Source organism: Anomaloglossus baeobatrachus, chromosome 11 (genome assembly GCF_048569485.1).
Source record: "Anomaloglossus baeobatrachus isolate aAnoBae1 chromosome 11, aAnoBae1.hap1, whole genome shotgun sequence".
Lineage (NCBI taxonomy): Eukaryota > Metazoa > Chordata > Amphibia > Anura > Aromobatidae > Anomaloglossus > Anomaloglossus baeobatrachus.
In genome coordinates, this window is record NC_134363.1 from 141,171,140 (window position 1) to 141,198,458 (window position 27,319).

Sequence of the window (27,319 nt, forward strand, 5' to 3'; positions counted from 1 at the left end):
TGCCTTAAGTCTGGAACCCATGGACATCACCAAACGCTGGGTTTCCTCCTTCTTAATGCTTTGCCAGGCCTTTACAGCCGCAGCCTTCAGGTCTTGCTTGTTTGTGGGTCTTTCCGTCTTAAGTCTGGATTTGAGCAAGTGAAATGCATGTTCAATTGGGTTAAGATCTGGTGATTGACTTGGCCATTGCAGAATGTTCCACTTTTTTGCACTCATGAACTCCTGGGTAGCTTTGGCTGTATGCTTGGGGTCATTGTCCATCTGTACTATGAAGCGCTGTCCGATCAACTTTGCGGCATTTGGCTGAATCTGGGCTGAAAGTATATCCCGGTACACTTCAGAATTCATCCGGCTACTCTTGTCTGCTGTTATGTCATCAATAAACACAAGTGACCCAGTGCCATTGAAAGCCATGCATGCCCATGCCATCACGTTGCCTCCACCATGTTTTACAGAGGATGTGGTGTGCCTTGGATCATGTGCCGTTCCCTTTCTTCTCCAAACTTTTTTCTTCCCATCATTCTGGTACAGGTTGATCTTTGTCTCATCTGTTTATAGAATACTTTTCCAGAACTGAGCTGGCTTCATGAGGTGTTTTTCAGCAAATTTAACTCTGGCCTGTCTATTTTTGGAATTGATGAATGGTTTGCATCTAGATGTGAACCCTTTGTATTTACTTTCATTGGAGTCTTCTCTTTACTGTTGACTTAGAGACAGATACACCTACTTCACTGAGAGTGTTCTGGACTTCAGTTGATGTTGTGAACGGGTTCTTCTTCACCAAAGAAAGTATGCGGCGATCATCCACCACTGTTGTCATCCGTGGACGCCCAGGCCTTTTTGAGTTCCCAAGCTCACCAGTCAATTCCTTTTTTCTCAGAATGTACCCGACTGTTGATTTTGCTACTCCAAGCATGTCTGCTATCTCTCTGATGGATTTTTTCTTTTTTTTCAGCCTCAGGATGTTCTGCTTCACCTCAATTGAGAGTTCCTTAGACCGCATGTTGTCTGGTCACAGCAACAGCTTCCAAATGCAAAACCACACACCTGTAATCAACCCCAGACCTTTTAACTACTTCATTGATTACAGGTTAACGAGGGAGATGCCTTCAGAGTTTATTGCAGCCCTTAGAGTCCCTTGTCCAATTACTTTTGGTCCCTTGAAAAAGAGGAGGCTATGCATTACAGAGCTATGATTCCTAAACCCTTTCTCCGATTTGGATGTGAAAACTCTCATATTGCAGCTGGGAGTGTGCACTTTCAGCCCATATTATATATAATTGTATTTCTGAACATGTTTTTGTAAACAGCTAAAATAACAAAACTTGTGTCACTGTCCAAATATTTCTGGACCTAACTGTACCATACAGCATGCAAAGCAAACATACAAATCTGCCCCCCGGGTCAATCACTGATTTGGTACATGAGAACGGGATGGATTTGTGCACCAACACACTCACACCCCGTGCATGGGTCGAGTATGTGGAATGATATTCATGCCCGATCCATCCCTTCCTCAGCCAATGAACATTATCCCTGACCATGTGGGTCTCGGAGAGACATAAAATAGCCGGTAAAAGTTTCTGTAGGTGAGTAAATATAGCACATCTTTTGTTCGCATCTCCGAGCCCTCTAACATTCCACGCTACAATATTTAAAGATGTCGCCATAAGCGTAGACTAAGATATGATCCGGACGGATACTTCATACCCGGAGGAGAGAGGCGTTCTCCACCGATTCTCAAAAACATTAGGTTGAGCGACACGACTGAGGCACACCACGCTTCCCAAACAGATTGCATCATACAACAATAAACAAGAAAAACAAGGAGAGAGATAGGGCTCCGCACACCAGTGCGCAGTGCCCCTGCCCTCAAAATCAAGTGTATCTTACAGATTTCTCCCAAATAGAGAGAATCAGGGCTAAAAACACGCCCCAAGTCCATGCAGGGAGGGGGGTCCACAACTCGCTAGTGCAGCGTGTGTCCACAATGAACCGGCCGTCTCCCAACCTGGATCCTAGATGAATTTAACTGTAATGAGCTCACCAGCATAGCGTCCCAAACAAAAACAACGCCCGGCGGCAGAAAGGGAAATCTCAGGTATTCTTCCTCCTCAGGGATCTCTCATTGATATCCAGCCAAGACAATGCCGCCCCAGCCGTATCAAAAAAATGAGTCTCTCCGTTCGCAGCAATCCGCAGCTTAGCAGGGTACATCATGGAGTATGGCACTTGTAGGTTGCGCAGTCGTTTTTTGATCTCAATAAATTGCGCTCTTTTACGTTGCACTTCCATGGAGAAATCAGGAAATATTGATATCTTCCTCCCATCAATTGCAAGTTCTTTGATATCTCTGGCTCTGCGCAGGATAGTGTCCCTATCTTTATAGTGCAGTAGTTTAATCAGAATAGGACGTGGGGGTGCTCCCGGCTGTGGGGCACGCGCAGGGACCCTGTGCGCCCTTTCAATGGTGAAGAAAGAGGATAGTATGTCTTTTCCCATGGTGTCTTTAAGCCATTTTTCAAAGAAATTCAGTGGGTCATTGCCCTCCATCCTCTCTGGGACCCCCACCAGTCGCAAATTACTTCTGCGGGAGCGATTTTCCAAATCATCCACCTTGTTTAGCAGTGTGGAGATATTTTGGTGGCCTTTCCCAGCTCTCGTGACATTGGTGGTAATTTATCCTCTGTTGTACTCACTCTTTGCTCCAGCTCCCCCATTCTGACAGTCACCCCTTGCAGCTCACGTTTAATACAGGCCATATCTGAGGTGACAGTTCCCATCTGGCTGCTTAGAGTGGCCAATGTGGTATTGCAAGAGTTAATTGCTGCCAGAATGTCTCTCAGTATGGCCTCAGTGAAAACAGGTGTTGTTTGCTCCACATCTCCCCCTCCTCCCTCTGCCAGCACAGGCCTGTGTGTCTGCATACCTTGTGCTGCTGAACATGCAGGGCCCAGGGTACTCATAGTCTCACCGTCGGGTATGTTTTCTCCCTGCTCCAGGGCCCGTTCAGCGCTGCCATCGGGTGCCTCGTTGCAGGTAGGCTCTGTGCCAGGGGCCACTCTGGCAAACCGCTCCAACCTGCTTGCTACTCCCACTGCTCCAGCTCGGGATGGTGTGGATGCCGGCGGCGCCATATTGGATTCTTCAGAGGCACGCTCCTGCGCGTCTCTGTCCCTTTTATTGCTGCTGCGGGTTGGCATATCCTGGCTGTGCTCGCTTCCCTGGGTGTTATAAGTAGTGTTGCAGCCCTCCAGGGTCGGTAGTGCCTGTCAGCAAGGCCGGTGTGCAGGATAATTCAGGATCCAGGCAGGAGCTCACCCACACTGCTTCCTTTCTACATGAGGTCCAGGCCACGCCCCAGAATTGAGCGTTTTGTTGCACGAACCTAGTCAATTGTAACGTGTGACATCCCTCATACGATTTTGGTGTCTGAGGCTATGTGCGCAGGTGTGCGCTCTGCACCGCAGCTTAAAAAAGGTCCGCTTCAGAGCGCAGCTGAAAAGCTGCGTTCTGAAGCGCCTCACAATGTCTGTCATTCACTAATCTCTGTCAGTCGGTCACTATCTCTGTCCCTCACTCTCTGTCCATGTCAGTCTATCCCCCTCTCTCATATACTCACCGATCCCCGGCGCTGCACGGCGTTCACACTGCTCCGGCGGCTTTTACTGTTTTGAAAAACCCGGCCGCCCATTAAACAATCTCGTATTCCCTGCTTTCCCCGCCCACCGGCGCCTATGATTGGTTACAGTGAGACACGCCCCCACGCTGAGTGACAGGTGTCTCACTGCACCCAATCACAGCAGCCGGTGGGCGTGTCTATACTGTGTAGTGAAATAAATAATTAAATAATTTAAAAAACCGGCGTGCGGTCCCCCCCAATTTTAAAACCAGCCAGATAAAGCCATACGGCTGAAGGCTGGTATTCTCAGGATGGGGAGCTCCACGTTATGGGGAGCCCCCCAGCCTAACAATATCAGCCAACAGCCGCCCAGAATTGCCGCATACATTAGATGCGACAGTTCTGGGACTGTACCCGGCTCTTCCCGATTTGCCCTGGTGCGTTGGCAAATCGGGGTAATAAGGAGTTATTGGCAGCCCATAGCTGCCAATAAGTCCTAGATTAATCATGTCAGGCGTCTATGAGACACCTTCCATGATTAATCTGTAAATTACAGTAAATAAACACACACAGCTGAAAAAATCATTTATTAGAAATAAAAAACACAAACATATACCCTGGTTAACCACTTTAATCAGCCCAAAAAAGCCCTCCATGTCCGGCGGAATCCAGGATGCTCCAGCGTCGCTTCCAGCGCTGCTGCATGGAGGTGACCGGAGCTGCAGAATACACCGCCGCTGCTCCGGTCAGCTTCACACAGCAACTGAAGACAGCCGCGCGATCAGCTGAGCTGTCACTAAGGTTACCCGCTGTCACTGGATCCAGCGGTGGCCGCGGGTAACCTCAGTGACAGCTCAGCTGATCGCGCTACTCACCTCAGTTGCTGCGTGGAGGTGAGAGGAGCGGCGGTGAGTAGCGCGATCAGCTGAGCTGTCAGTGAGGTTACCCGCGGCCACTGCTGCATCCACCGCCTTTCACCCCCTATAGACTATCTAAGATGTTCCACAATTCCCCGGACACGTGCTGGAGATGTGGAGACCCCGGCGCAGACATGTTACACATATGGTGGAAATGTAGTAATGTCAGACGTCTGTGGGAAGCAATAAATCATTTAATATTTCAGATTTGTGGTGTAGGAATAACGCTGCTCGCCATCGATCTGGACTCACTCCCCTACGAGATCCGCACAGTGATTGTACATATCATTGTGGCCACAAGACTCAAAATCGCAAGTTACTGGAAAACCCCCCAATGCCCCGCATTAACCGAAGTCATCTCACTGATCAATGAGAACTGCCTATCCGAGAAGATACTCGCTTCATCCAACAATAACACAGCGCTATTCTATAAGAAATGGAACTACTGGTTATCCTTCCGATTAAATACTGTTATCAAATGAATCTACAGATGTATATATGGAGAATGTGATCTGGAAATTGATGTGATATCACCATTCCCCCATCCCCTTCTCCCCCCCCCCTCCCTTGTTTAATACCCATATTATTGTGATTTTTGTTGATAACGTGATGACAATATGATGTATGATGTAACATCTGACATTAATTACTAATAGGTTATGGTTTATATAAAAAGTCTCCTGTCACTTTCCAGGGCGAATCAAATCCACCTGTTTCTCAACTCCACCATGGCAGATCACGAAAGAGATCTAGAAATGAGCTGGTTTCTACTCACTTCTTAGATGTCCATCCCCTTTAACTTCCTTCAGGGTTGTATTCTCTCGATCTCCCTCCTTCCACCGGCGGTCCAGCAGTCAGACCCCTTTTTTGAGTGCAATCTAGATTCTGAACAAATTTCCGAGCTTGGAAATATGGTGGATAGTCTGCTTCTAGCAGTAAATCATGCCCTCGACTTTAAGGATGACAAGCTAGTGCCCTCGGAGCAGACCATATCCTTCAAGAACATAAATAGCTTTCCTTGAGTATTTTCCAACCATGAGCAATTAGACGGAATTTTTGCCAAGGAATTGGAACATCCAGAAAAATGTTTTTAAAGAAGGAAGCGCATGAAAGTCTTATCCCTTTGTGTTTGACCTTCTTCAGAGATGGGCAGCGTCCCCTTCAGTGGATCCCCGGTCTCCCGGCTATCCACCATTGCTACTTTACTCTCTCTGAAAGGCACACAGAGACTGACTTAATTGACTTTTTGTCTGTCCTTCACTCCCATGTGGGTATCCAAGACGTTTTTTGCCTGGGTTAAGAAGGCATCCTTTTCAGCGCCCCCCATTCCGAGTTAGCGGACTTGGTGGACCAATTTTCCTGGGCAAGAAAGTACTTCCCTGGACGCAGCTAGCTGCTCTTCTCTCGCCGACAGCAACATCATCACAATCCGTAGGGCCTTGTAGCTAATAGCATGGAATGCCAATCCAGCCTCCCAAGAAGTCCCTCGCTAGTCTTGCCATCCAGGGCTCATGACTCTTTGGAGCAAGGTTTAACAAGAAAGAGCATTTGGCTTCCTCAGCTGAAGCCCAAGCTTCCCCCTACCATGAGACACTCTTCATCTCCGTTCCTTTCTTCAATTTTTGGCTAGGAATTACAGTTGCTGAGACAAGTTTCCAGACCATCAAGAAAGAAGACCCTGCTTCAAGCCGCTTCCTTCCTGGCGCCCTCAAGGCCAACAGGGCAGATCTCCCTGATCGAGGTCCAAAAGATTCTCCTCCACATGACTGGGCACAATCTCCTGGAAAACCTTCCAGGAAGGGAATCCGCCTCCTATCTTTCTGGGGCGTGGGACTTTTGGTATTAAATGGTGCCTATGTTCATGACATCATCTGCTACAGCTTCACAATAGAATTTTCAACACTTCCTCACTCTCGTTTTTTTTTATCTTGCTTTCCAAAAAACCTCTCTTTCATTCGTGGCTTCTTCAAGTCTATCGATTTGCTTCAGGAACGCTTTTAAGGTTTTTATTCAAACCTGTTCATGATCTCAAAGAAAAACCTTTTCAATCGTCCATCAGTGGACTTCAAATTGTTGAACAAAATGTGTCCATCTGCGTCACTTCAGGATGGAGTCCCTTCGGTTGATAATACCTTCCATGGAACCTGAGCAGTTCCTTTGCTACGTTGACATTCAGGATGCCTATCTGCCCATACCCATTTTCCTACCTTACCAGAGATTTGCAGTACAGGAATCCCATTTCGAGTTCACAGCGCCCAGGGTTTTCACAAAGGTAATGGTGGCCATCATGGCCATTCTTTTGCATCAGCGGTATTCTGGTCATTCCATATCTGTAAGACATGCTAATCAAGGCACTATCCTCTTAGCATGCCTCCAACGCCTACAAATTACTCTGGACACATTTTACCGTCTCGGTTGGATCATCAGTAAGTCATAGCTGACTCTGATTTAGGCCAAGCGCATAACTTTCCTGGGTATTCTATTTGACACCCCATGCACCAGAGTTTTCGACTTGAAGAAAAGTACTCCACTCTATTGTGTAGGATTTGTTCTCTCAAATCTCCCTTTCCTTGTTCGTTTTTTTTTTTTGCATGAACGTACTGGACAAGATGGTAGCAGCAATGGAGGTGGTCCCATTCACGCAGTTCTGTACTCGTCCCCTACAGCTCTTTGTCCTGCAAAACAGGACAAATCGGCTTGTTTCCTGGACCGGCCTATCTCACCCCCTCCCTAGGTAAAGAGGTCCCAGTATTGGTGGAGGTGATCTCTCGTTTGACACAGACGATTGTTTCTGCCCATGCGTTGGAAGATTGTAACAATGGATGCTATTCTATGTTGGGGAGCAGTTTTTCAAAACTTCACAGTCTATTGTCGATGGAACTGTCAGGAAACATCTCGGCCCATTAACATTCTGGAACTTAGCGCAATCTTCCTGGCTCTCCTTGACAGCAAGTCCTTTTCTAGGAGCAAGCGATTCATTTCCTATCCCACAACACCACAGCTGTGGAATACATTAACCACAAGGAGGCAGTCGAACTCAGTCAGTGATGTCAGAGGTCTTCCAGGTCCTGTCATGGGCCGAACACAATGTACCGTCGATTTTTGTGGTACACATTTCTGGACAGGACAATTGGGATGACGACTTTCTTAGCCGCGAGGACCTCAATAAGATTGAACCCAGAAATCTTCGTCTGATCTGCCTCAGATGGGGAACTCCTGACGTAGATCTGATGGCATCCAGGCTGAACCACAATGTCCCCTGGTTTGTATCCAAATCTCGTGATCCCCTAGCAATTGATTCTGGTGATTCCCTGTCTCTCTTACTTACCTTTTTTACCTCTGTCACGGACCAGGCCATAGGGGTCACTCGGACTCTCCTCCCCTTGGCCGTGAACCTTTCAATCTGTTGCGAAACCGCACCTTGCAGCCCTACTTTGATGCCTCTAATACGTCGGTGCCATGTGAGACGACCTCGTCACTTCCGCCAACACCTGACGTTCTTCATCCCCAAAGGGTACATAAGGTCCGCTTGGCACAATGCAGCATTGATACAGCCTGTCCCTACGGGCCCAAGGAGTCACAAGGGTGGAACCAGGTAGGCCGCGTAACCTCCACAACGGCACCCAGCTTTCCCACAACCCTGGCAGGCCGACAGGAACTTTTCACTAGCCCCAGAGGAACAAAATTCTGCTGGTCTGGTACAGTGCAGTAGACTGTCACCAGTTCCTCGTTAGATATAATCCTACTAACAGACCATGACTATATCGGGCCAGAAACCAGCCCAGGTAGCGTGTAAAACTAAGCCAAGCTCACAGACATGAGATTCAGAATCAAGATAAAAGAAACAGCCCAATATTAAATGTATATATTTAATCGCCTAGAGGGCACACTAAATAATAGACTATACACAAGATGGAATTTATAGATATGTCAGAAGTACAGTTACAGGTATGACGTGGTTACAAACAGATATACAGATGCATCAATTACCTTGTTCCTTATGAATATGATTGGTGGTTGGCTAGTACAGGGGAGGCGTTGTGGAGCCACAAGTTTACTGGGATTTCTCCCACTTGTATCGCATGAGGCCACCCAGAGAAGAACGACAATGAGATGTCTGCTCTGGTTTTTAAGAACCTATATTTCCCCCATATCCCATCCCCCTTGTGACCTAAGGCTGGGTTGGCCATGGGTGTGCCTTCTCCCTTATGGATTTCAGTTTTCCCTCATAACTCTGCCCCTGAGCGTCCCACATGGAAGATGTGAATATTATATTTCTCTGATGCCTTATTGGGGGACACAGGACCATGGGTGTTATGCTGCCTATCCATAGGAGGACACTAAGTAGATGCAAAAGCATAGCTTCTCCTCTGCAGTATACACCCCCTGGCCGGGCTAGCTTATTGTCTGTAGGAGGCACTTCCTTTCAAGGTTTGTTATTTTTTGAGGGCGACGGTTTCCTTTTGGGACCGATCTCCCACTACCATCAACTAGCGGGAACGTGGAGTGTTGCCTCCACGTACCCCCTCCTGCGACGCTGGATCCTGGGCTGGACGACGGGTTCCACAGACACCGATTTTACAAAGTCCAGGGTAAAGGCCTGTGCCCCTATAGCCCAATTCCTCAGCCCCTCTTTGCAGGCTCTGAGTTGAATATGGCACCAATTCCTCAGCCCCTCTTTGCAGGCTCTGAGTTGAATATGGCACCGGTGTGACCGGACACAGCAAGCTGACTCTGCTATTTTCACTGCCTGGACTGAAGCAGTGTTTTAAGGTGAGATCCCCCCCTGACTCGTTTCCCAGACAAAGGGAGAAAAGACACTACAGGGAAGGCTCCCAGGACATTTACAGTATTTATTATGAGAAAGTCCCTTGCTGAGTGCAAGGAGGAGAGCCCCAAGGATCCTGCACACAGTGTTAACTTTTCTCTAGCTTGCTGGCTGGAAGAGGGGGGAAGTCACTCCTGTTTGCAGAAATTCTGCAGATAATTTCCCAGTGGCAGGGGGAGGACCCAGGGCTCAGGGACTCACACTGTTTATTTGCTCTAGCAGAAAAGCCGGCTGATAACCACCAGTGACAAGCTGTGTACTGACTGGAGGGAGAGGGAGGAAAACTATCAGAAGTTCCCTTCCTGCCGTTTTTTTACTACCCACAGCAGGGGGGGGCAAACTGACTTCATCTTCGCGCTCTTTTAGCGCTAAGCCCCACCCCCACGTGGCCGCGATAAGCCCCGCCCCCCAGGAAAGCATGCGAAGATCTCCATAGAGCTTAATCCTTCCTGAGGACAGGGCCATCGGCTGATTCTGGTGAGGTGCTTGCTTCACTTGTAGCTCTGCTGAGCATTGCTCCCCCTCCTGGCATACTCCTATTAGGAACATGCAGAATTCTAAGGGCACTAAGAGTACTAAGGCCCACATAGTCTATTATTCAGCCTGCACTGCCTGCCACGCTGAGCTACCACGAAAGCACACCTCTTCTCTCTGTGAGTCCTGTGCCCCTATAGCCCCCCAAGACCCCCCTGCCACCACCGCCGCAACCGTCAGCCCAGAGCCTAGGGCTCCCTGCCCACCGGAATGGACACAGTTTCTGTCCCAATCCATGGAAAAACTGTCACAGAACCTGGTGCTGGCTATGCAATGTCGTCCTCCACACCCTTCTGGGCCCCTGGACGGAACGCAGCCTGAGGATACCCCTATGGAGGACCCTTCTGAGGTAATCCGGGCACATGCTTCACCGGCTGCAGGGATCAGGAAAAGAGCACACGGCCGGGTGTCTCCATCGGGCTCTCCCACGGGAGCACACAGGGCAGGCTCTCCGACATGCTCCACGGCTTCTGAAGAGCTGGAGGAGGGAGAATGCTGTTTATACCAAGAGGATTCCTTGGTTTCAGCCTCCCCAGATGATAAAACTGCAATAGACTCCCTTATAGCAGCAATGAACCAGACTCTGCATGTGGAGGATCCCCCATCCACTACCACTGACCATGCGGTCTCCTTTAAGAGGGCAAGGAAACCCCAAAAGGTTTTCGCTGATCACCCAGAGTTTCAGGATATCCTCACAAAGCAAAGGGAGAAGCCTGACAGGCGCTTCGGTAACCGAAAACTCATCGAGTCCCGGTACCCTTTTGCTTCACCTGCCCCTAAGGGCTGGGCCGATCCACCCTCGGTCGACCCCCCGGTCTCCCGCCTTACCACAAAGACGCTCCTGTCTTTACCCGATGGTTCCTCCATCAAGGACCCGACAGACAGACAGGTGGAGCACCTCGCCCGCTCTACTTTTGAGGCTGCGGGTTCCTCCCTCTCGCCCTCCTTTGCCGCTGTGTGGGTCGCAAAGGCGATCTCGGTCTGGGCAGAATCCCTTAACACTTCGCTTGAGGAATCCCAGTTCACTCATACCTTCACAGAGGTAACAGCTCAAATTGCCGCTGCGGCAGAGTACCTCATGCAGTCCTCCATGGACGCTGCTACCTGCGCAGCGTTTGCCGCCTCAAATACCATAGCCATCCGTAGAGCTCTCTGGCTCCGACAATGGCGAGCGGACTCTGCCTCCAAGAAGTCTCTCACGGGCCTTCCCTTTTTTCCAGACTGATTGTTTGGCGAACGTCTGGACAAGCTCATTTCTGATGCCACGGGAGGAAAGAGTACCTCCCTCCCCCAGCTGAAGTCCAGGACGTCCTTCAGCAGACGTCCACAGTCCTCGTTCCGCTCCTTTCGGAACTGATTTGGTTGGTCGACATCCCGTGCTGTCCCCGCCACCAGCCGCGGACTACGCAGGGACCACGCAGGGACCACGCAGGGACCGACCTTCTCAGCTCTCCCCGAAACCCACTTCGTCATGGCAGCCTAGACCGAAACAGTCCAGGACTAGGGAGACTCGGCCACGACGTTTTTCCCCCCTCATGACTCCTTCGTAGCTCCGGAAGATACACTCATTGTAGGAGGTCGACTGCGGCTCTTTCATCACATCTGGGCTGCCGCTTCAGACGACAAATGGGTGCGAGATCTTGTGTCTTCCGGTTACCACATAGAATTTCGGACCCGACCCCCGAGTCTGTTCTTTCTCTCAAACCCCCCAAAGACTCGAAAACGACGCAAAGCTTTTTTCTCAGCAATCCACTCGCTCCAAAAAGCGGAGTGATAATAACTGTCCCAGACGACGAGAAGTTCGGGGGTTTTTATTCCAACCTCTTTGTGATCCCCAAAAAGGATGGGTCAGTTCGACCCATCCTGGACCTCAAACACCTAAACAAACATGTGCACGTACGGAGATTCAGAATGGAGTCCCTAAGGTCCATTATTGCATCCATGGTCGAAGGGGAATTCCTCGCCTCCATAGACATCAAGGACGCGTACCTGCCCATACCCATCGCCAGAGATCACGAAAAGTTCCTCCGCTTCGCAATTCAGGACTCCCACTTTCAATTCGTAGCTCTACCCTTCGGCCTTGCCACCGCACCAAGGGTCTTCACCAAAGTCATGGCGGCCGCCATGAGCATCCTTCACGCCAGGGGAGTAGTCGTTCTCCCTTACTTGGACGACCTCCTCATCAAGGCCCCCTCCTTCCGCGACTGCTCAACCAGCGTACAGATCACTGTGGACACCTATCCTGCTTAGGGTGGCTAGTGAATCTGGACAAATCATCCCCGATCCCATCACGATCCATCACCTTCCTGGGCATGTCCCTGGACACCCGTCGGGGCTTGATCCTTCTCCCTCAGGACAAGGCGATCGCTCTTCAACGAGCGGTATGCTGCCTTCTACGTCCTCCGTCTCGCTCCATTCGATTCAGCATGAAAGTGCTCGGCAGGATGGTGGCAGCTATGGAAGCAGTACCCTTTGCTCAACTGCACTTCCGCCCACTGCAGCTAGCTCTTCTAGCGGCCTGGGACAAGAGCCCCTTCTCCCTGGACAGACATCTTCACCTGACGCCTTCAGTCAGGTATGCACTCCACTGGTGGCTTCGGTCCTCATCCCTATTGAAGGGGAGATCTTTTCTCCCAGTGAAGTGGCTGGTCCTGACCACGGACGCCAGCCTCCTAGGCTGGGGAGCAGTGTACCGGCACCACACTGCTCAAGGACGTTGGACGCCCCAGGAGTCTTTCCTACCCATAAACATCCTGGAACTCCGTGCGATCTTCCTCGCGCTCAGGGCGTTCTGCCCTCTGCTAGTGGGTCGTCAGATTCGAGCCCAATCGGACAAAGCGACAGCTGTAGCCTATATCAATTGGCAGGGGGGCACCCGCAGCAAACCGGCTTATCTCGAGGCCCACAAGATCCTCAGCTGGGCCGAATCGTCGGGATCAGTGATATCAGCGGTACACATACCGGGGGTAGAGAACTGGGCAGCAGACTTTGAGTCGCCAAGGCCTGGCCGCCGGAGAATGGTCTCTCCACCCAGATGTGTTTCTACACATCTGCACTCGCTGGGGCACACCAGACGTGGACCTAATGGCCTCAAGGTTGAATGCAAGGGTACCCGCGTTCATAGCCAGGTCACGCGACCCGCAGTCCATCGGTGCGGATGCTCTAGTTTGCTCCTGGCACCAATTCCGCCTGCCTTACATATTTCCACCTCTACCCCTGCTGCCACGGGTAATCAGGAAGATCAAGGCAGAGGGAGTCCCGGTGATACTGATAGCACCGGACTGGTCCAGGCGCGCCTGGTACGCCGAATTAGTACAAATGCTCACAGACGCACTGTGGCGCCTTCCAGACATCCCAGACTTGCTGACCCAAGGGCCCATTTCCCATCACAACTCCAGAGCCCTTAAGCTGACGGCATGGCCATTGAGACCTGGGTATTAACAAGAGCGGGATTCTCCCCCGCGATTATTTCCACCATGATCAGCGCCCAAAAGCCTGTTTCATCCTGCATTTACCACCGTATGTGGAAAATCTTCCTTTCATGGTGCAGGGAAACTAACGTCCAGCCTATGCCTCTGGCCATCCCAAGAATTCTCGACTTTCTACAGTCTGGCTTGCAAGCGGGGTTGGCTCTCAGTTCCCTTAAAGGGCAGGTCTCAGCGCTCTCAATCTTCTACCAATGCCGCCTGGCTCAAAAACCACAAGTCAAGACCTTCCTCCAGGGCGTTTCCCATCTAGGTCCCCCTTACAAACAGCCGCTGGAACCATGGGACCTCAACCTCATTCTGGACGGTCTCCAGAGGTCTCCCTTTGAACCCCTCAAGGAATCCTCCCTTGCTCTTCTGTCCTGGAAGGTAACATTCCTGGTGGCAATTATGTCCATCAGACGGGTTTCGGAGCTAGCAGCACTCTCTTGCCGCGAGCTTTTTCTGATCTTTCACCAGGACAAGGTGGTTCTGCGCCCCCTTTCGGATTTCCTTCCAAAAGTTCTTACCCCGTTTCATTTGAACGAGGACATTGTTCTGCCTTCCTTTTGTCCACACCCGGTTCATAGGGTGGAAAGGTCTCTGCATTCGTTAGACCTCGTCAGAGCTCTCAGATATTACATATCCAGGACAGCCCCCTTTAGGAAAACGGACTCTTTGTTCGTCATTCCTGAGGGGCCTAAGAAGGGACAGGCAGCTTCAAAGGCGACTCTGGCTCGCTGGATTCGCTCTGCGATCCAGGAAGTCTACCGCTTGCAACTCAAGCCCATTCCTAGTGGGCTGCGGGCTCATTCCACGCGAGCAGTTGGCGCTTCGTGGGCCATTCGGCATCAGGCTCCAGTGGAACAGGTGTGTAAGGCTGCGACCTGGTCTAGCCTACATACGTTTTCAAAGCATTACAGAGTCCATACCCAGGTTTCAACTGAGGCAAATCTGGGTAGGAAAATTTTGCAAACGGCAATAGAGCACCTTCTCTCAGTAGGTGCTCCAGGCTCTCTGGGACTGGTTCCTAGTCCTTGGGTTGTGTTGTCTTCTTTTATGTTTCCCACCCATGGACTGCTTTAGGACGTCCCATGGTCCTGTGTCCCCCAATGAGGCGTCAGAGAAAAACGGATTTTTGTGTACTCACCGTAAAATCGTTTTCTCTTAGCCATCATTGGGGGACACAGCACCCACCCTGTTGCCCTGTTGGGCCTTGGTTCTCTCAGTACTTTATTTGGTTCTGACTCTTATTTTCTCATGTTCCTCTGAGAAGTTTTTACTGTTTTTTTTCTCCTACTGCTTGTATACTAAAACTGAGGTTGCCTGGCCCGGCCAGGGGGTGTATACTGCAGAGGAGGAGCTATGCTTTTGCATCTACTTAGTGTCCTCCTATGGATAGGCAGCATAACACCCATGGTCCTGTGTCCCCCAATAATGGCTAAGAGAAAACGATTTTACGGTGAGTATACAAAAATCTGTTTTTCCCACCAGGATCTTATCTATCCATAGATAGGAAATATGAATTGTCTGCGTGCTACCTTCGGGGCATTATGAATTGAGGGCTATGTACACCTTATAATTTAGTGGAAATATGTGCATCGTGCTGTCAGGAATCTGAAAATATGCCTATCTTATTTGTGGGATCGACACACTCCCCAATATTGTAACTCTTTCAATGCCTCCTTTCAGACTAGCAGAGTCTGGACCTAATCCTTTGAGGCTCCAACATAAACTTGCAGTTTTCAGCTGCCTTCCATCTTGAGTTGGACAATTCACTCCATAGGGGGCGTGCTGGCTTTCCTGGACTTAATGGGATTTTGACACCTTTACCATTTGCTGATTTCTGGCAGAGCTGCAGGGGGATGGGTGTATGTACATTGTCAGTGACAGCTGACTTAACTTTATCATATTCTTATATTATCTCTCAGAATAATCCTCACAGCCTACTTTACCCCTGATCTCCAAGCTGATGAAGAAGATCATAGTGGAAGGAGTGCCCGTCATACTCTTTGCCCCAGAAGACCTTGGTGCATGGAAGTAATCAACCTTATATCATGGCAGCTTTCAGACCCTCCAAATTTCTTCTCACAGGGCAACCTCTTCCACTAGATTTTACGGTCACTCAAATTAACGGCATGGCTGCGGTAATAAGGTCTGCTGGTTTCTCTGATCAACTCATCCAGACCATGATCCAGGCAAGAAAGCCTTCTTCCTCTCCCATATACCATTGGACACGGAAAGCCTTCTTCTGTTTGCACAAAGCCAATCAGGCTGCCCCCGTGACTTTTTCTTTATCCTCCCTTTTCGCCTTCCTACAGTCAGGCAGGCCTGTCTCTTATTTCCCTCAAGGGTCATGTCTCAGCGCTTCCCATTCTTTTTCGTAAATGCCTGGCATCTCGTCCTCAGATCAAAACATTCTTTTTGGAAGTCGCACGTTTGGTTCTTCCTTACTGGCCCCCGCTCGAGCCTTGGGACATCAATCTCGTTCTAGACGTTCTTCAGACGTCTCCATTTGAGCCGCTACAAGAAGTCTCTTTCCTTCCTCTCCTGGAAGGTTGCCTTCCTTGTAGCTATCTCCTCCATCGGATGAGGGTCTGAACTTGTTGCTCTTTCTTGCCGCTCTCCCTACCTGGAGTTCCACCAGGACAAGGTGGTCTTGTGTCCGATACCATCCGCTCTTCATATGGTGCTTTCCTATTTTCACCTTAACGAAGACCTCATACTACCCTTGTTTTGACAGTCTCTTTCATCCTTGGGAGCAGTAACTAAACGAGCTGTACCTTGAGAACACTACTTCTCCAGTATGGAACCTTTCAGACAGGTGGATTCTCTGTTTGTCATCCCTGATGGTCATTCGCAGAGGTTTTCCTGCCTCCAGAGCCACCATCGCTCTCTGGATCCAGTCTGCCATTCTGGAATCTTTTTGGATAAGAGACAGAGCACACCCACTCAAGGTCACGGCTCATTCCACTCGCACAGTTTGAGTCTGCTGGGCTGTCCACCACCAGGGTTCTATCTCGCAGCTCTGCAAAGCTGCTACCTGGTCTTTTCATTTATACCTTCTACAGGGTTCTTATCTATACCTCGTCGGATGAGAGCCTCGGTATAAGCAATCTGCAAGCTACAATGGCCCAGGCTCAGACTTGAGGATTGTGTCTTTATGCTATGGTGGCTATATCGATCATGAAACGGTTTCTATGTTTATATATGGAATCAACTACAATAAAATATTTTTAATACAGATTGAAATCATTTTTTGTGCATCTCCTTCTTTCACTCTGAGGATGTGACCATGGTAGGATTTGAACCCACATCGGTCTCTGAGCCACCAAACCCGATGGAAAAAATGTGCAGCCAAGAGACCACTTCATGTATTTCCAATGTGAAGCCTGGCAAGGTCCTGCCCAGCTCCATGCAAACATGCGATCTGTCTAGCAAACATCTATCACACCTGTGGCTATACTGTCAGCTGATAGATGTTGCGCTTGTTGGCAGACACAAGTGATTTCAGCTTCCCACACTATTATTCTGTAGAGCCTCAGATCTATTTATGTAAAATAAGTGACCTGCTGACGGGGTGACCCGCCCCCGCCCCGCCGACGGGGGTGACCCGCCCCCGCCCCGCCGACGGGGGTGACCCGCCCCCGCCGACGGGGGTGACCCGCCCCCGCCGACGGGGGTGACCCGCCGACGGGGGTGACCCGCCGACGACCCGCCCCCGCCGACGACCCGCCCCCGCCGACGGGGGTGACCCGCCCCCAACGACAGGGGCGACCCGCCCCCACCGACGGGGGTGACCCCGGATTGAAGAGTGTATGATTGCTTTTTTTTTTGCCACCAGCTTATTTGGATATATCAGTGTTCTGATTGGCTGGCCATATAACGCATGTGTGAGATAGGGAAACTACTGCAGATAGAGAGCGTCCCTCTATGGACACAACAAATAGTCACCAGCACAGATGAGCAAGAAAAGCCGTCTATGTACAGTAATTGGCCTTCATCGGGGAATATGTAATTTATGGGTTTCACTTATGAAATATGGTGTCGCTGCCAAAATTTTGGAGAATGCTGTGGATATTACTTGGTATTTATGAGAATTTAAATTAAAGGCTCATCTGTATCCATAGTACCACCTTGGCGGCCCCTGAGTGAGCGCACACTCAGTGTTTGCTGCATGTCTCCTGAACTTGGCTCAGCGTGAATCCAATTTGTGCGGCCACTGGGCATTTCGGTGGATGAAGCTTCGAATGCATGCAGCAAGACGTAGATCAGACAAATACCCTAGGGCTGTGTTCAGATTTGTTCTTTGCTAGCAGGAACAATGTTGGCCTAGGTGCTAGTGCACGCTGACTACTTAACACACAGCTTTCAGGTCCACATGGTTAAAATCGCAGCATGCACTATTCTGGTCCAGACTAGTGCAAGCAAGAATCCAGCAGTGCCTGCATCCATCCACTATGCAGACACAACACAGGGCATGTCAAGTCCACAATTTACAGACCCGATTGCTCCGTGGCGTTTAGCGACTTTCATAACCTAACCTAATTCTCAGTGACATCATTGTACATTGGGCAGTGCCAGTACCTGTATAGATGGTGCTATGAATGCAGCTTCACATTACCAGCTTGTCCTGTCCGTGGCGAGTCTAAGCTTATATATAGGTGACAGATATGATCAGGACTAAATGAGTTGGAATCGGCACACGTTCCCCCAGCACAATATCAGTAATGTATTGATAAATCACTCTGTAAACTTCATCATCTTCAAGCTTCCTAAGAGAGCAGATGTGTCTGTCTGCTCTCTGCTGGATGAAGACAATAAGGCGCCGTGCTAGTGGCAGCCTATTGCAGCAGCAATAGTTTTAATTTCGAATTATTTTTGTTTTGTGTGAACCTTTTCTTTCTGAACCTCAGTTTTGGAACTTCTAAGGAATTTTTCCCCAGCACCTTTTCCTTCTGAACCTTGGATCCTCTAGAATGTTTCCCTTGGATGTATGCTGAACCCTTGGATTTCCCTTGGATGTATGCTTCTGAACGTTGGATCCTCTGGAATGTTTCCCTTGGATGTATGCTGCTACCCACAGCTATCTGGATATACAGTATATCTGTGATCACCTTTGTAACCTAGGACTGGTATTATATGCACCTACTGCCAGGCGGCTACTACCTGTCTGGGAATTGGTACTGCTATGTCTGGAGGCGAACACTGTATGCCATCTATTACGGACAGGCTTGGTGCAACAAACATGGACAAGGATTTGATTGATGTCTCAAAGTCTGTTCCTAAACGTGTTGTTTATTCAAGGGGCCGACTTCTGGAGCTGTGCAGGCTAATGTCTTCACCTGCAGTGGGTAGACCACGTGTCCCATGTAAGGTAAGGAGACCTTTCAGAGGTTGCAGAGCGGGCAAAAAACTTAAGGCAAGGCGAAGACGGTTTAAACCTGTGGTCCCGTCCATCATCATAGGGAATGTTCAATCACTGGGAAATAAGTCGGCTGAACTGCTGGCATTAATTCGGACCCAGAGGGAGTACAAGGAATGCAGTTTGATGTGTTTTACTGAAACCTGGTTATATGGAGAGATCCCTGACTCAAGTGTTTCAGTACGAGGATTTCACATGGTCCGGGCTGATAGAGACATTATGAAGAGTGGCAAAAAAAAAGGTTGGAGGAGTTATACTCTACATAAACAACGGATGGTGCAATCAGGGGCATGTGACAGTAAGGGAGCGCCATTGTTGTCCGAACATTGAACTGCTAGCCGTTGGACTCAGACCTTACTATATTCCTAGAGAATTCTCGCTTGTAATTGCAATGTTGTACATACCACCATCAGCAAACCATGAGGCTGCAGAAGTGCTGTCAGGAGTCATTGCTCGGCTCCAGATGAAACACCCCAACTCGCTTACGTTAATCTCTGGGGATTTTAATCGGGCTAAAATTTCAACTGCTTTACCTAAATTCTATCAATTTGTTAAATGTACAGCACGTAACAAAATTATTTTGGATTTACTTAATGCCAATGTCAAGAATGCTTATTCATCGTCTGCCCTGCCGCCCTTGGAGAAATCCGATTACAATCTTATACTATTGTCACCAGTCTACCAACCTGTTAGTAAACAGCCTGCTACAATTAAAACAATTAGACAATGGAATCCAACAAATGAACAGGCTCTTCAGGATTGCTTTCATCTTACAGACTGGGATGGGTTGCTAGGGACAATGGACAAGTATACAAATGTTAATGAATTGGTTGGTAGAGTGACTGACTACATTAACTTCTGCATTGATATGTTGGTGCCTGTTAAAAAGATTAGGTGTTTTGCAAATAACAAGCCATGGATAACAAAAGAATTGAAGCATTTGCTCAACAGGAAAAAAAAAGGCATTTAAATTAGGCGACAAAGAGGAAATTAAAATGATACAGCATGAATTGAAGTATAAAACAAAGGAGGCCCAGGAAGTCTTCAGTATAAACTTGAAAAGAAACTGTCCCACAATAATTCCAGGGAGGTTTGGTCAGGAATGAAATTACTGTCTGGGCTTAATGTGAGGTCTGTGCATGGGGGAGGAAAACTGGACAAGGCTAATGAGATGAATGAGTATTTCAATAGATTTAGCAATACATGTGTAACACCAACTGACAGAGGATGTGAATCTGGTGCAAATTCTGCAACATTGATATTGGAGGATGAGCAGACTAATTTCAGAGTCTCCGAAAATGATGTGAGGAGGCAGTTTAAGTCACTTAACATTGGTAAAGCTGCAGGGCCAGATGGACTCAGTCCACGTGTCCTTAAAGTGTGTGCAGACCAGCTGTGTACGGTCTTTACACACCTATTTAATGGAAGTCTACAAACACAGAGGGTACCAGTGTTATGGAAAACTTCCTGTCTGGTTCCGGTACCCAAGACTACTTCTCCTGCAACCCTAAATGACTATTGTCCTGTTGCCTTAACATCTCATGCTATTAAGGCCTTGGAAAGATTAGTGCTTGCTCACTTGAGTCCGAGGGTGAGGGCTTTTATTGATCCCCTATAGTTTGCTTACCGACAAAGATTGGGGGTGGACGATGCTATTCTTTCTCTGTTACATACTGTACATTCATTTTTGGAGAATGATGGAACCACAGTGCGAGCGATGTTCTTTGATTTCTCGAGTGCATTTAACACCCTGCAGCCACTTTTACTACACAAAAAGATGACTGATATGAAGGTGGAGGAGGGGATGAGAAATTGGATAACTGACTACCTATCAGATCGGCCACAGTTTGTACAGATGGGAGCAGTTGTGTCTAGCAGATTATTGAGCAGTGTAGATGCCCCTCAGGGAACGGTGCTAGCGCCCTTTCTATTCACACTGTATACATCAGACTTTCAGTATAAATCTGATTTTTGTCACCTTCAAAAATTCTGGGATGACTCTGTGGTTGTTGGAGGTATTAGGGGGGACCAGGGGGATGAGGAATATAGAAGGGTTGTCGAATTTTGTGGATTGGTGCCATTGTAACTATCTACAACTAAATGTTAAGAAAACTAAGGAGTTGGTGGCCAACTATAGCAGGAGAAAGATGGAATGTTACCGATCACTATGGCTGGTCAGGAGGTGGAGCAGGTGGAGAGTTACAAATATTTGGGGGTCCACCTTGATAGCAAACTGGACTGGAGATGCCACTCAGAGAGGGTCTACAAGAAGGGGATGAGCAAACTGTATTTCCTAAGGAAACTGAGGTCTTTTAATGTGTGCAGCAAAATGTTAGAAATGTTCTACTAGTCTGTAGTGGCAAGTGCCATCTTTTTTGCACTCATATGCTGGGGTGGTAGTGTGCGGGTCTCTGATGCTAATAAGCTGAATAAGCTTATCAAGAAGGCAAGATCCGCTGTTGGCTGCAATCTGGACTCTTTTGAGGAGGTAGTGGAGAGAAGAACTCTGAAAAAGTGTATGGCTACTATGAATAATAATGCAAATCCATTATATGAGCTATTCATGAGAAAGAAGAGCACCTTCAGTAACTGGCTAATCCTTCTGAGGTGTAAGAAGGAAAAATATAGGAAATCATTTGTGCCAACTGCTATGGGAATGTACAACAATCACGTTAGTGTTAAATCATCAAGGTGAATGTCTACTTTATTTCTTCTACTTTCAGTTCACCTGCTGTAATTATGGTATCGTATCGTATCGTAAACTTTCTTGTCACTGAGTTATCCGTGCGATTCTGCCTGCCGTCTTGTTGTACTGGATATATCCCATTACTGGTTTAATCCTACGTGGTGCTGGATCACTTTCAGTGTGAGCTAGTTGTATAAGAAGGCGAGGATGACAATGAAGAGACATTCTTACATCTGTTATGTAATCCTTCTGTTGATGTGTTCACAGGTGCGGTGGAGTTGGAGAACCTGCCGTTAAAAAAAGATGCCTTGAAAGAGCTGGAATTGCCATTCGAAGTAAAAGCAGGTGATAACCCGGGCCTATGACACAAGTGACAATTCTGTTAGTAATGTGAGACCTGGAAGTGGTGGCCGGACGTTCAATGATGCCACTGGAACACAGCAGCTACGTCAAAACTATAGCGGCCACGGCTGTGTGCTTGAGATCCACCCCTATTCATTTGAATCGGGGGTGGATGTATATAGAACCCGGCTGTGGCCACTATAGAAATGACAGAGCTGCTGTGTTCCGGCAACAGCCGGGAACATCCGTCTGCCTCTGGTAACGGCTGATCACCCCCACTCATTGGATATCGACAACCTGTCCATAGATTGTGACTATCCATTGGACAGGCCATCAGGAAATAAAGTAGTGGACAATCTCTTTAAATGCTAAAATCCACGTTCTATCGGTACCCACCTTTGACTTAACCCATTATTTTCTCCTAGGCTTTATTGGAAAGACCAGAATCCAGATCCCTTTTTATCGCCCACATTTGGATCCTTGGGTCATTTCCATCTCCAGGCTTCACCTGGTCGGGTCTCCTGACAAACAAGAAGACTTTGATGAGTTGAAAGAGAAGTTATTGGAGTGCATACACAAGAAAGCTCTGCTGAAAGCGCTGGAAGAGAAATGGAAGGTAAGTCATGGGAGATCATATTGACTGGATCGTCACGAACAGTTTCTAGGCCAAAAGTGTCCCATCTTCGGCAGTGCGATGAAACTTTAACCTGTTTTAGTGACCGCTTGTAGCAGGTTGTCCAACAGTAGAGAATTCGGGACCGGAGAGCTCCACCTACCAGGCGGTGTCATAGATATGCCTTTGTCACCTAAGGTTCTTATGAATCCTGCTGCTTCTGCTCAGTTTTACGATTTACCAAATTGCATTCCCTACTAATCTGCTCTGATCTTCTGTTCAGTAATTGTTTTCACTTTCTCTTCCACAGAGCGAACAGGAGCAGAAGGGAGAATCCTACTGGTATTCGGTCACTGCCTCCATTGTGACCAGGATTGTGGACAACATTGAAGTAAGTGGAGAAGTGTCATCTAGTTTGTGTATTGTGCACTGTACTGGTTTTTCTTCTGCCGAGCTCCAAATCCCAGCTTCTCTTTTGATTAGCCAACCTGGTGCAACATCGCATGATCGTCACACCACATAACTATGATGCTGCACCGGATCGACTAATCAAAAGATGAACTAGGGATGACGTTGAGGAAGAGCCAGTTCTCAGGGCTCTCGTCTGGGTCCTGGTAATCAATTTGCCTATCTTTAGCCTCTTCCATAGGAAAAGCACCGAGCGTGTGTACATTTCCCAGCGCAGTGTTTTTGGAAGCGGAGCTAATGCATGGGTTTGTTCAGGTTTCTTTTCATCAGTGTCCATGTTGAGAATGGCGGCACCATGCAGTCTGTGGAGAAGGGTTGTTGAACTTGTATAATAGTCTCTATATAAGCATCTCTGGAAAGTAGACTTGTAAGGTTTACTTTTGGGGGGATCTAATGGAAGCAGAATTTCCAAAACAATAATGTTATTCTTCGTGTAAATGAGCTTGGTTTTGCCCAGTGGGCTTTCTGAACCCTAGTCTATTATCACTAACCGCTCTCTGTCCCCTGCCCCCTGTAGTTGTCCTGAGGTTCTCTCAGGGGTTGTGTATGTGTATTACCTCTCCAGGGTCAATACTTTTGTCATTAATAGGCTATGTGCCCACGGGAGCTCGCTCCTGCGGATTTTGCTGAGGAAAACCTGCGGATTTATCTGTATTTTATAGATAAATCCACAGGTGTCAGCAAGTACAGACACTCCCCATGTTATCCTATGGGACATGGGGAGTATCAGTGTCCATGCTGCGGTATGTGCGGCTGCGGAATATGCTGCGGATGTACCGCAGCCGCACATAACTGCATGTCAATTATTCCTGCGGAAATATCTGCGGAAATCCTGGCCCTCCACAATGGAGATAGAGGCCGGGACTTCTGCAGGTAAGTCGCATGACTGTCTGCAGGTTTTCTGCAGCTATTTCGCTGGAATCCCGCAGCTATGTATAGCTGCAGATTCTGGGGAACCTGTGGACGTACCTGCAGATATATCCGTAGGTGCGAGCTCCCGTGGGCACACAGCCATAGGCATGTGCATGTGCTACATAATCTAAGAAAAAGACTGATGGCACATCCTACCTTTCTAATGTGAACAGGTACAAACTGAACATGAAACATAGTAACAGGAGACAGCTGCACTCTGGAGTGCGCAGACCTGTTCTACAAGGAATATAAACATGCAAAAATTGAGATACTTGGCACACAAAAAATGGCCAGTTTTATGTGAGCCCTGTAACCTTCAGGCTGCATGGCACAGGTGAGGGATGTCAGTGCTGCAAACCAACACTGGGCTCATTAATCAGCACCAAAATAGAGCAGTCAGACTCCCGATATGGTGAATGTAGGAGATAATGGGTAAATGATGGATGTTCACTCTGATAATTATTCGTTGACCACCCAACATTGGGGCTATATGGTATGAGCAGCACGGCCTCCATGTACAAAAGTCTCACACCAATATACGCTTCTTTTTATACTGTTCCAGCTGAAAATTCAAGATGTCCATTTGAGATTTGAAGATGGTATCACCTATCCTTCCCGCCCGTTTGCCTTTGGAGTCTGCATCAAAAATGTTTCTGTGCAAAATGCCAGTCGTGAGCCGGTAAGAGAAAACATGACAAGCCCTGTCTGTTTTACCCATGACGCTTTCAGAAGATGTTCCATTACATTTGTTACATGGCTGTGATGATTCCTATCCAATTAGCCGTCCAGTGTAAGCCGAGTTTACGCTGAAAGATTATCGTGAACGAGTCTTCTTTAATAATGCTCGTTTCACAAAATTCTTTCTCATTAAACAGGCCACTGATACCCTGAAGAAGGAGCAACATGACCTTTTGTGCAGAGTGAAAGATCAGCCTCCTCGGCAGCACATTGTTCAGTGTAAACAGTACTTGCTCTGTCGAGAACAACAGGAGACTGCGAACACTGAGTGATTTTATTACTGATCGCTCAGTCCTCTTTGTTTACTTTGCTTTGTCTGTGTAAACAAGCTATTAACCCCATTACGACCGCGTTACGTTTTAAAACGGCACTAAAAAAGGGTACTTATTCCTTTCTGCCGTTTTAAAACGGCGGTCGGAAAAAAGGGTCTAGCGCCCCCCAGAGTCAGAAAATTTCCGGGGTCTCAGCTGCCGGGGGTAGCTGAGACCCTGGAGATCATGATTCGGGCCGGTTTTTCCGGTCCCCGCTCACCTGATGACCGGTATACACCGTATACCGATCATCAAGTTATAGTAAATGACCGCGCCGGTAAAAAATCATTTATCTCCCATCTGGCATGATCAAACATGCCAGATGGGAGATAAATCTTTTTCCCGGTTCCCTCCGGTCCCCTCGGTATCCCCAAAGTGCCCCCCCCCGACCCCCAACCCCCTCCCGAAAATCCAAGATGGCCGCGCGCATCGGAGAGCACAGCAGCGCGCCGGCCGCATTTACAGTGTTCCTATGGTTTCTGTCGTATGTGCCATAACACATACGACAGAAACCTGCTCCCTAGGCCCTGCCGGGTCCCCCCCTGGTGTCCCCCGGTGTCCCCCGGTGTCATACATACCTGTTGGAGCGCTGATCCCCCGCGGCCCCCTCCTCCGGCTCCTTCTCTGCAGACTCCGGTCACATGTGCAGAGCGCGGCTGACAGCTTCCTGTGTTCAGGACGCTGGCTGCTGCACAGAGTCTGCGGCTGTGACCCGGGGAGAGTAGGTGCAGATTCTTTGCACCCACTCTCCTCAAATGGAGGGTCTGCCCTCCTAGAAAATGGGGGATACGTTCCCTGAACGTGTCCCCCATATTCTAGAAGGTCCAGAGTCGACGTGGGACGTCCAAATGGATTATTGTGGATTTTTTTTTTTTCTTTTCAATAAATTGGTCAATCAGGGAATGATTTGGGGAGTGTTTTTTCAAATAAATTTTTTTTTGTTGTCAATTTTTTTTCTTATTACTGTCAATTAGTTATGTCGGGTATCTGATAGACGCCGTGACATAACTAATTGCTGGGCTTGATGCCAGGTGACATTACACACCTGGTATCAACCCCATTCATTACCCCGTTAGCCAACGCACCAGGGCGCGGGATGAGCTGGGGCGAAGCGCCAGAATTGGCGCATCTAATGGATGCGCCACTTCTGGGGCGGCTGCGGCCTGCTATTTTTAGGCTGGGAAGAGTCCAATAACCATGGCTCTTCCCATCCTGAAAATACCAGACCCCAGCTGTCAGCTTCACCTTGGCTGGTGATCTAATTTGGGGGGACCCCACGTTTGTTTGTTTTTTTTAATTATTTATTTATAAATAATTAAAAAAAAAAAAACAGCTTGGGGAGCCCTCCAAATTGATCACCAGACAAGATGAAGCTGTCAGCTGTGGTTTGCAGGCTACAGCTGTCTGCTTTACCCTAGCTGGCTATCAAAAATAGGGGGGACCCCACGTCATTTATTTTAATTCTTTTTTTTTTTTTTTTGGGTTAAATACAAGGCTAGGCATCCTTTAGTGTCACATGAAAGGCACTAAAGGGCGCCAGCTTAGAATATGCAGGGGGGTGGGACGTTATATATGTTTGACATCTATCCATTCATCCATTGTAGCATTTTACGCTGTGTGCCCACAATCAGGGTTTGCAACGTTTTGGGCGCAGAGTGTTTTCCCTGCGTCCATAACGCTGCGTTGTGCAGTAGAATCACAGTGGCAGGATTTTTAGAAATCCTGTGCCCACTGTGTTTCTTTTCTCCGCAGCATAAATCGACCTGTGGCGCAGCTTCCCGAGCCTCAGCATGTCAATTTATGCTGCGGAGATGAATGTTCTTTGCAGGTAGAATAGAACTAAAGTCCACAGCAGCCTGAACCCAAATCGTGGGCATGGGCAGCTGCGTTCTCCCGTGGACAACACTCACATTTCTGCAGGAGGCTGACACTGGGTACTAGACACCATGTCGCTGGATCATGGCCACATAGCCTAAAGGCTACTTTACACGCTGCGATATCGGTCCCGATATCGCTAGCGTGGGTACCGGCCCCCATCTGTTGTGCGACAAGGGCAAATCGCTGCCCGTGCCGCACAACATCGCGCAGACGCATCACACATACTTACCTGCCCGGCGACGTCGCTGTGACCGGCGAACCGCCTCCTTTCTAAGGGGGCGGTCCGTGTGACGTCACAGTGACGTCACTGAGCGGCCGCCCAATAGAAGCGGAGGGGCGGAGATGAGTGGCCGGAACATCCCGCCCACCTCCTTCCTTCCTCATAGCGGCCGGGAGGCAGGTAAGGAGAGCTTCCTCGTTCCTGCGGCGTCACACATAGCGATGTGTGCTGCCGCAGGAGCGACGAACTACATCGTTACTGCTGCAGTAACGATAATCGAGAATGGACCCCCATGTCACCGATGAGCGATTTTGCACGTTTTTGCAACGATGCAAAATCGCTCATCGGTGTCACACGCAGC

At 48.6% G+C, this 27,319-nt stretch overlaps 1 protein-coding gene across 1 annotated transcript in view; it reads left to right on the plus strand.

Moving 5' to 3' along the window:
• The window catches only part of VPS13D (vacuolar protein sorting 13 homolog D), a 497,408-nt gene that overhangs the window by 12,257 nt on the left and 457,832 nt on the right, over positions 1-27,319 (plus strand). The window contains 4 exon segments of the mRNA XM_075327411.1: positions 21,744-21,821; positions 22,244-22,434; positions 22,742-22,822; positions 24,374-24,490. Coding sequence (XP_075183526.1) covers positions 21,744-21,821; positions 22,244-22,434; positions 22,742-22,822; positions 24,374-24,490 — 467 coding nt within the window.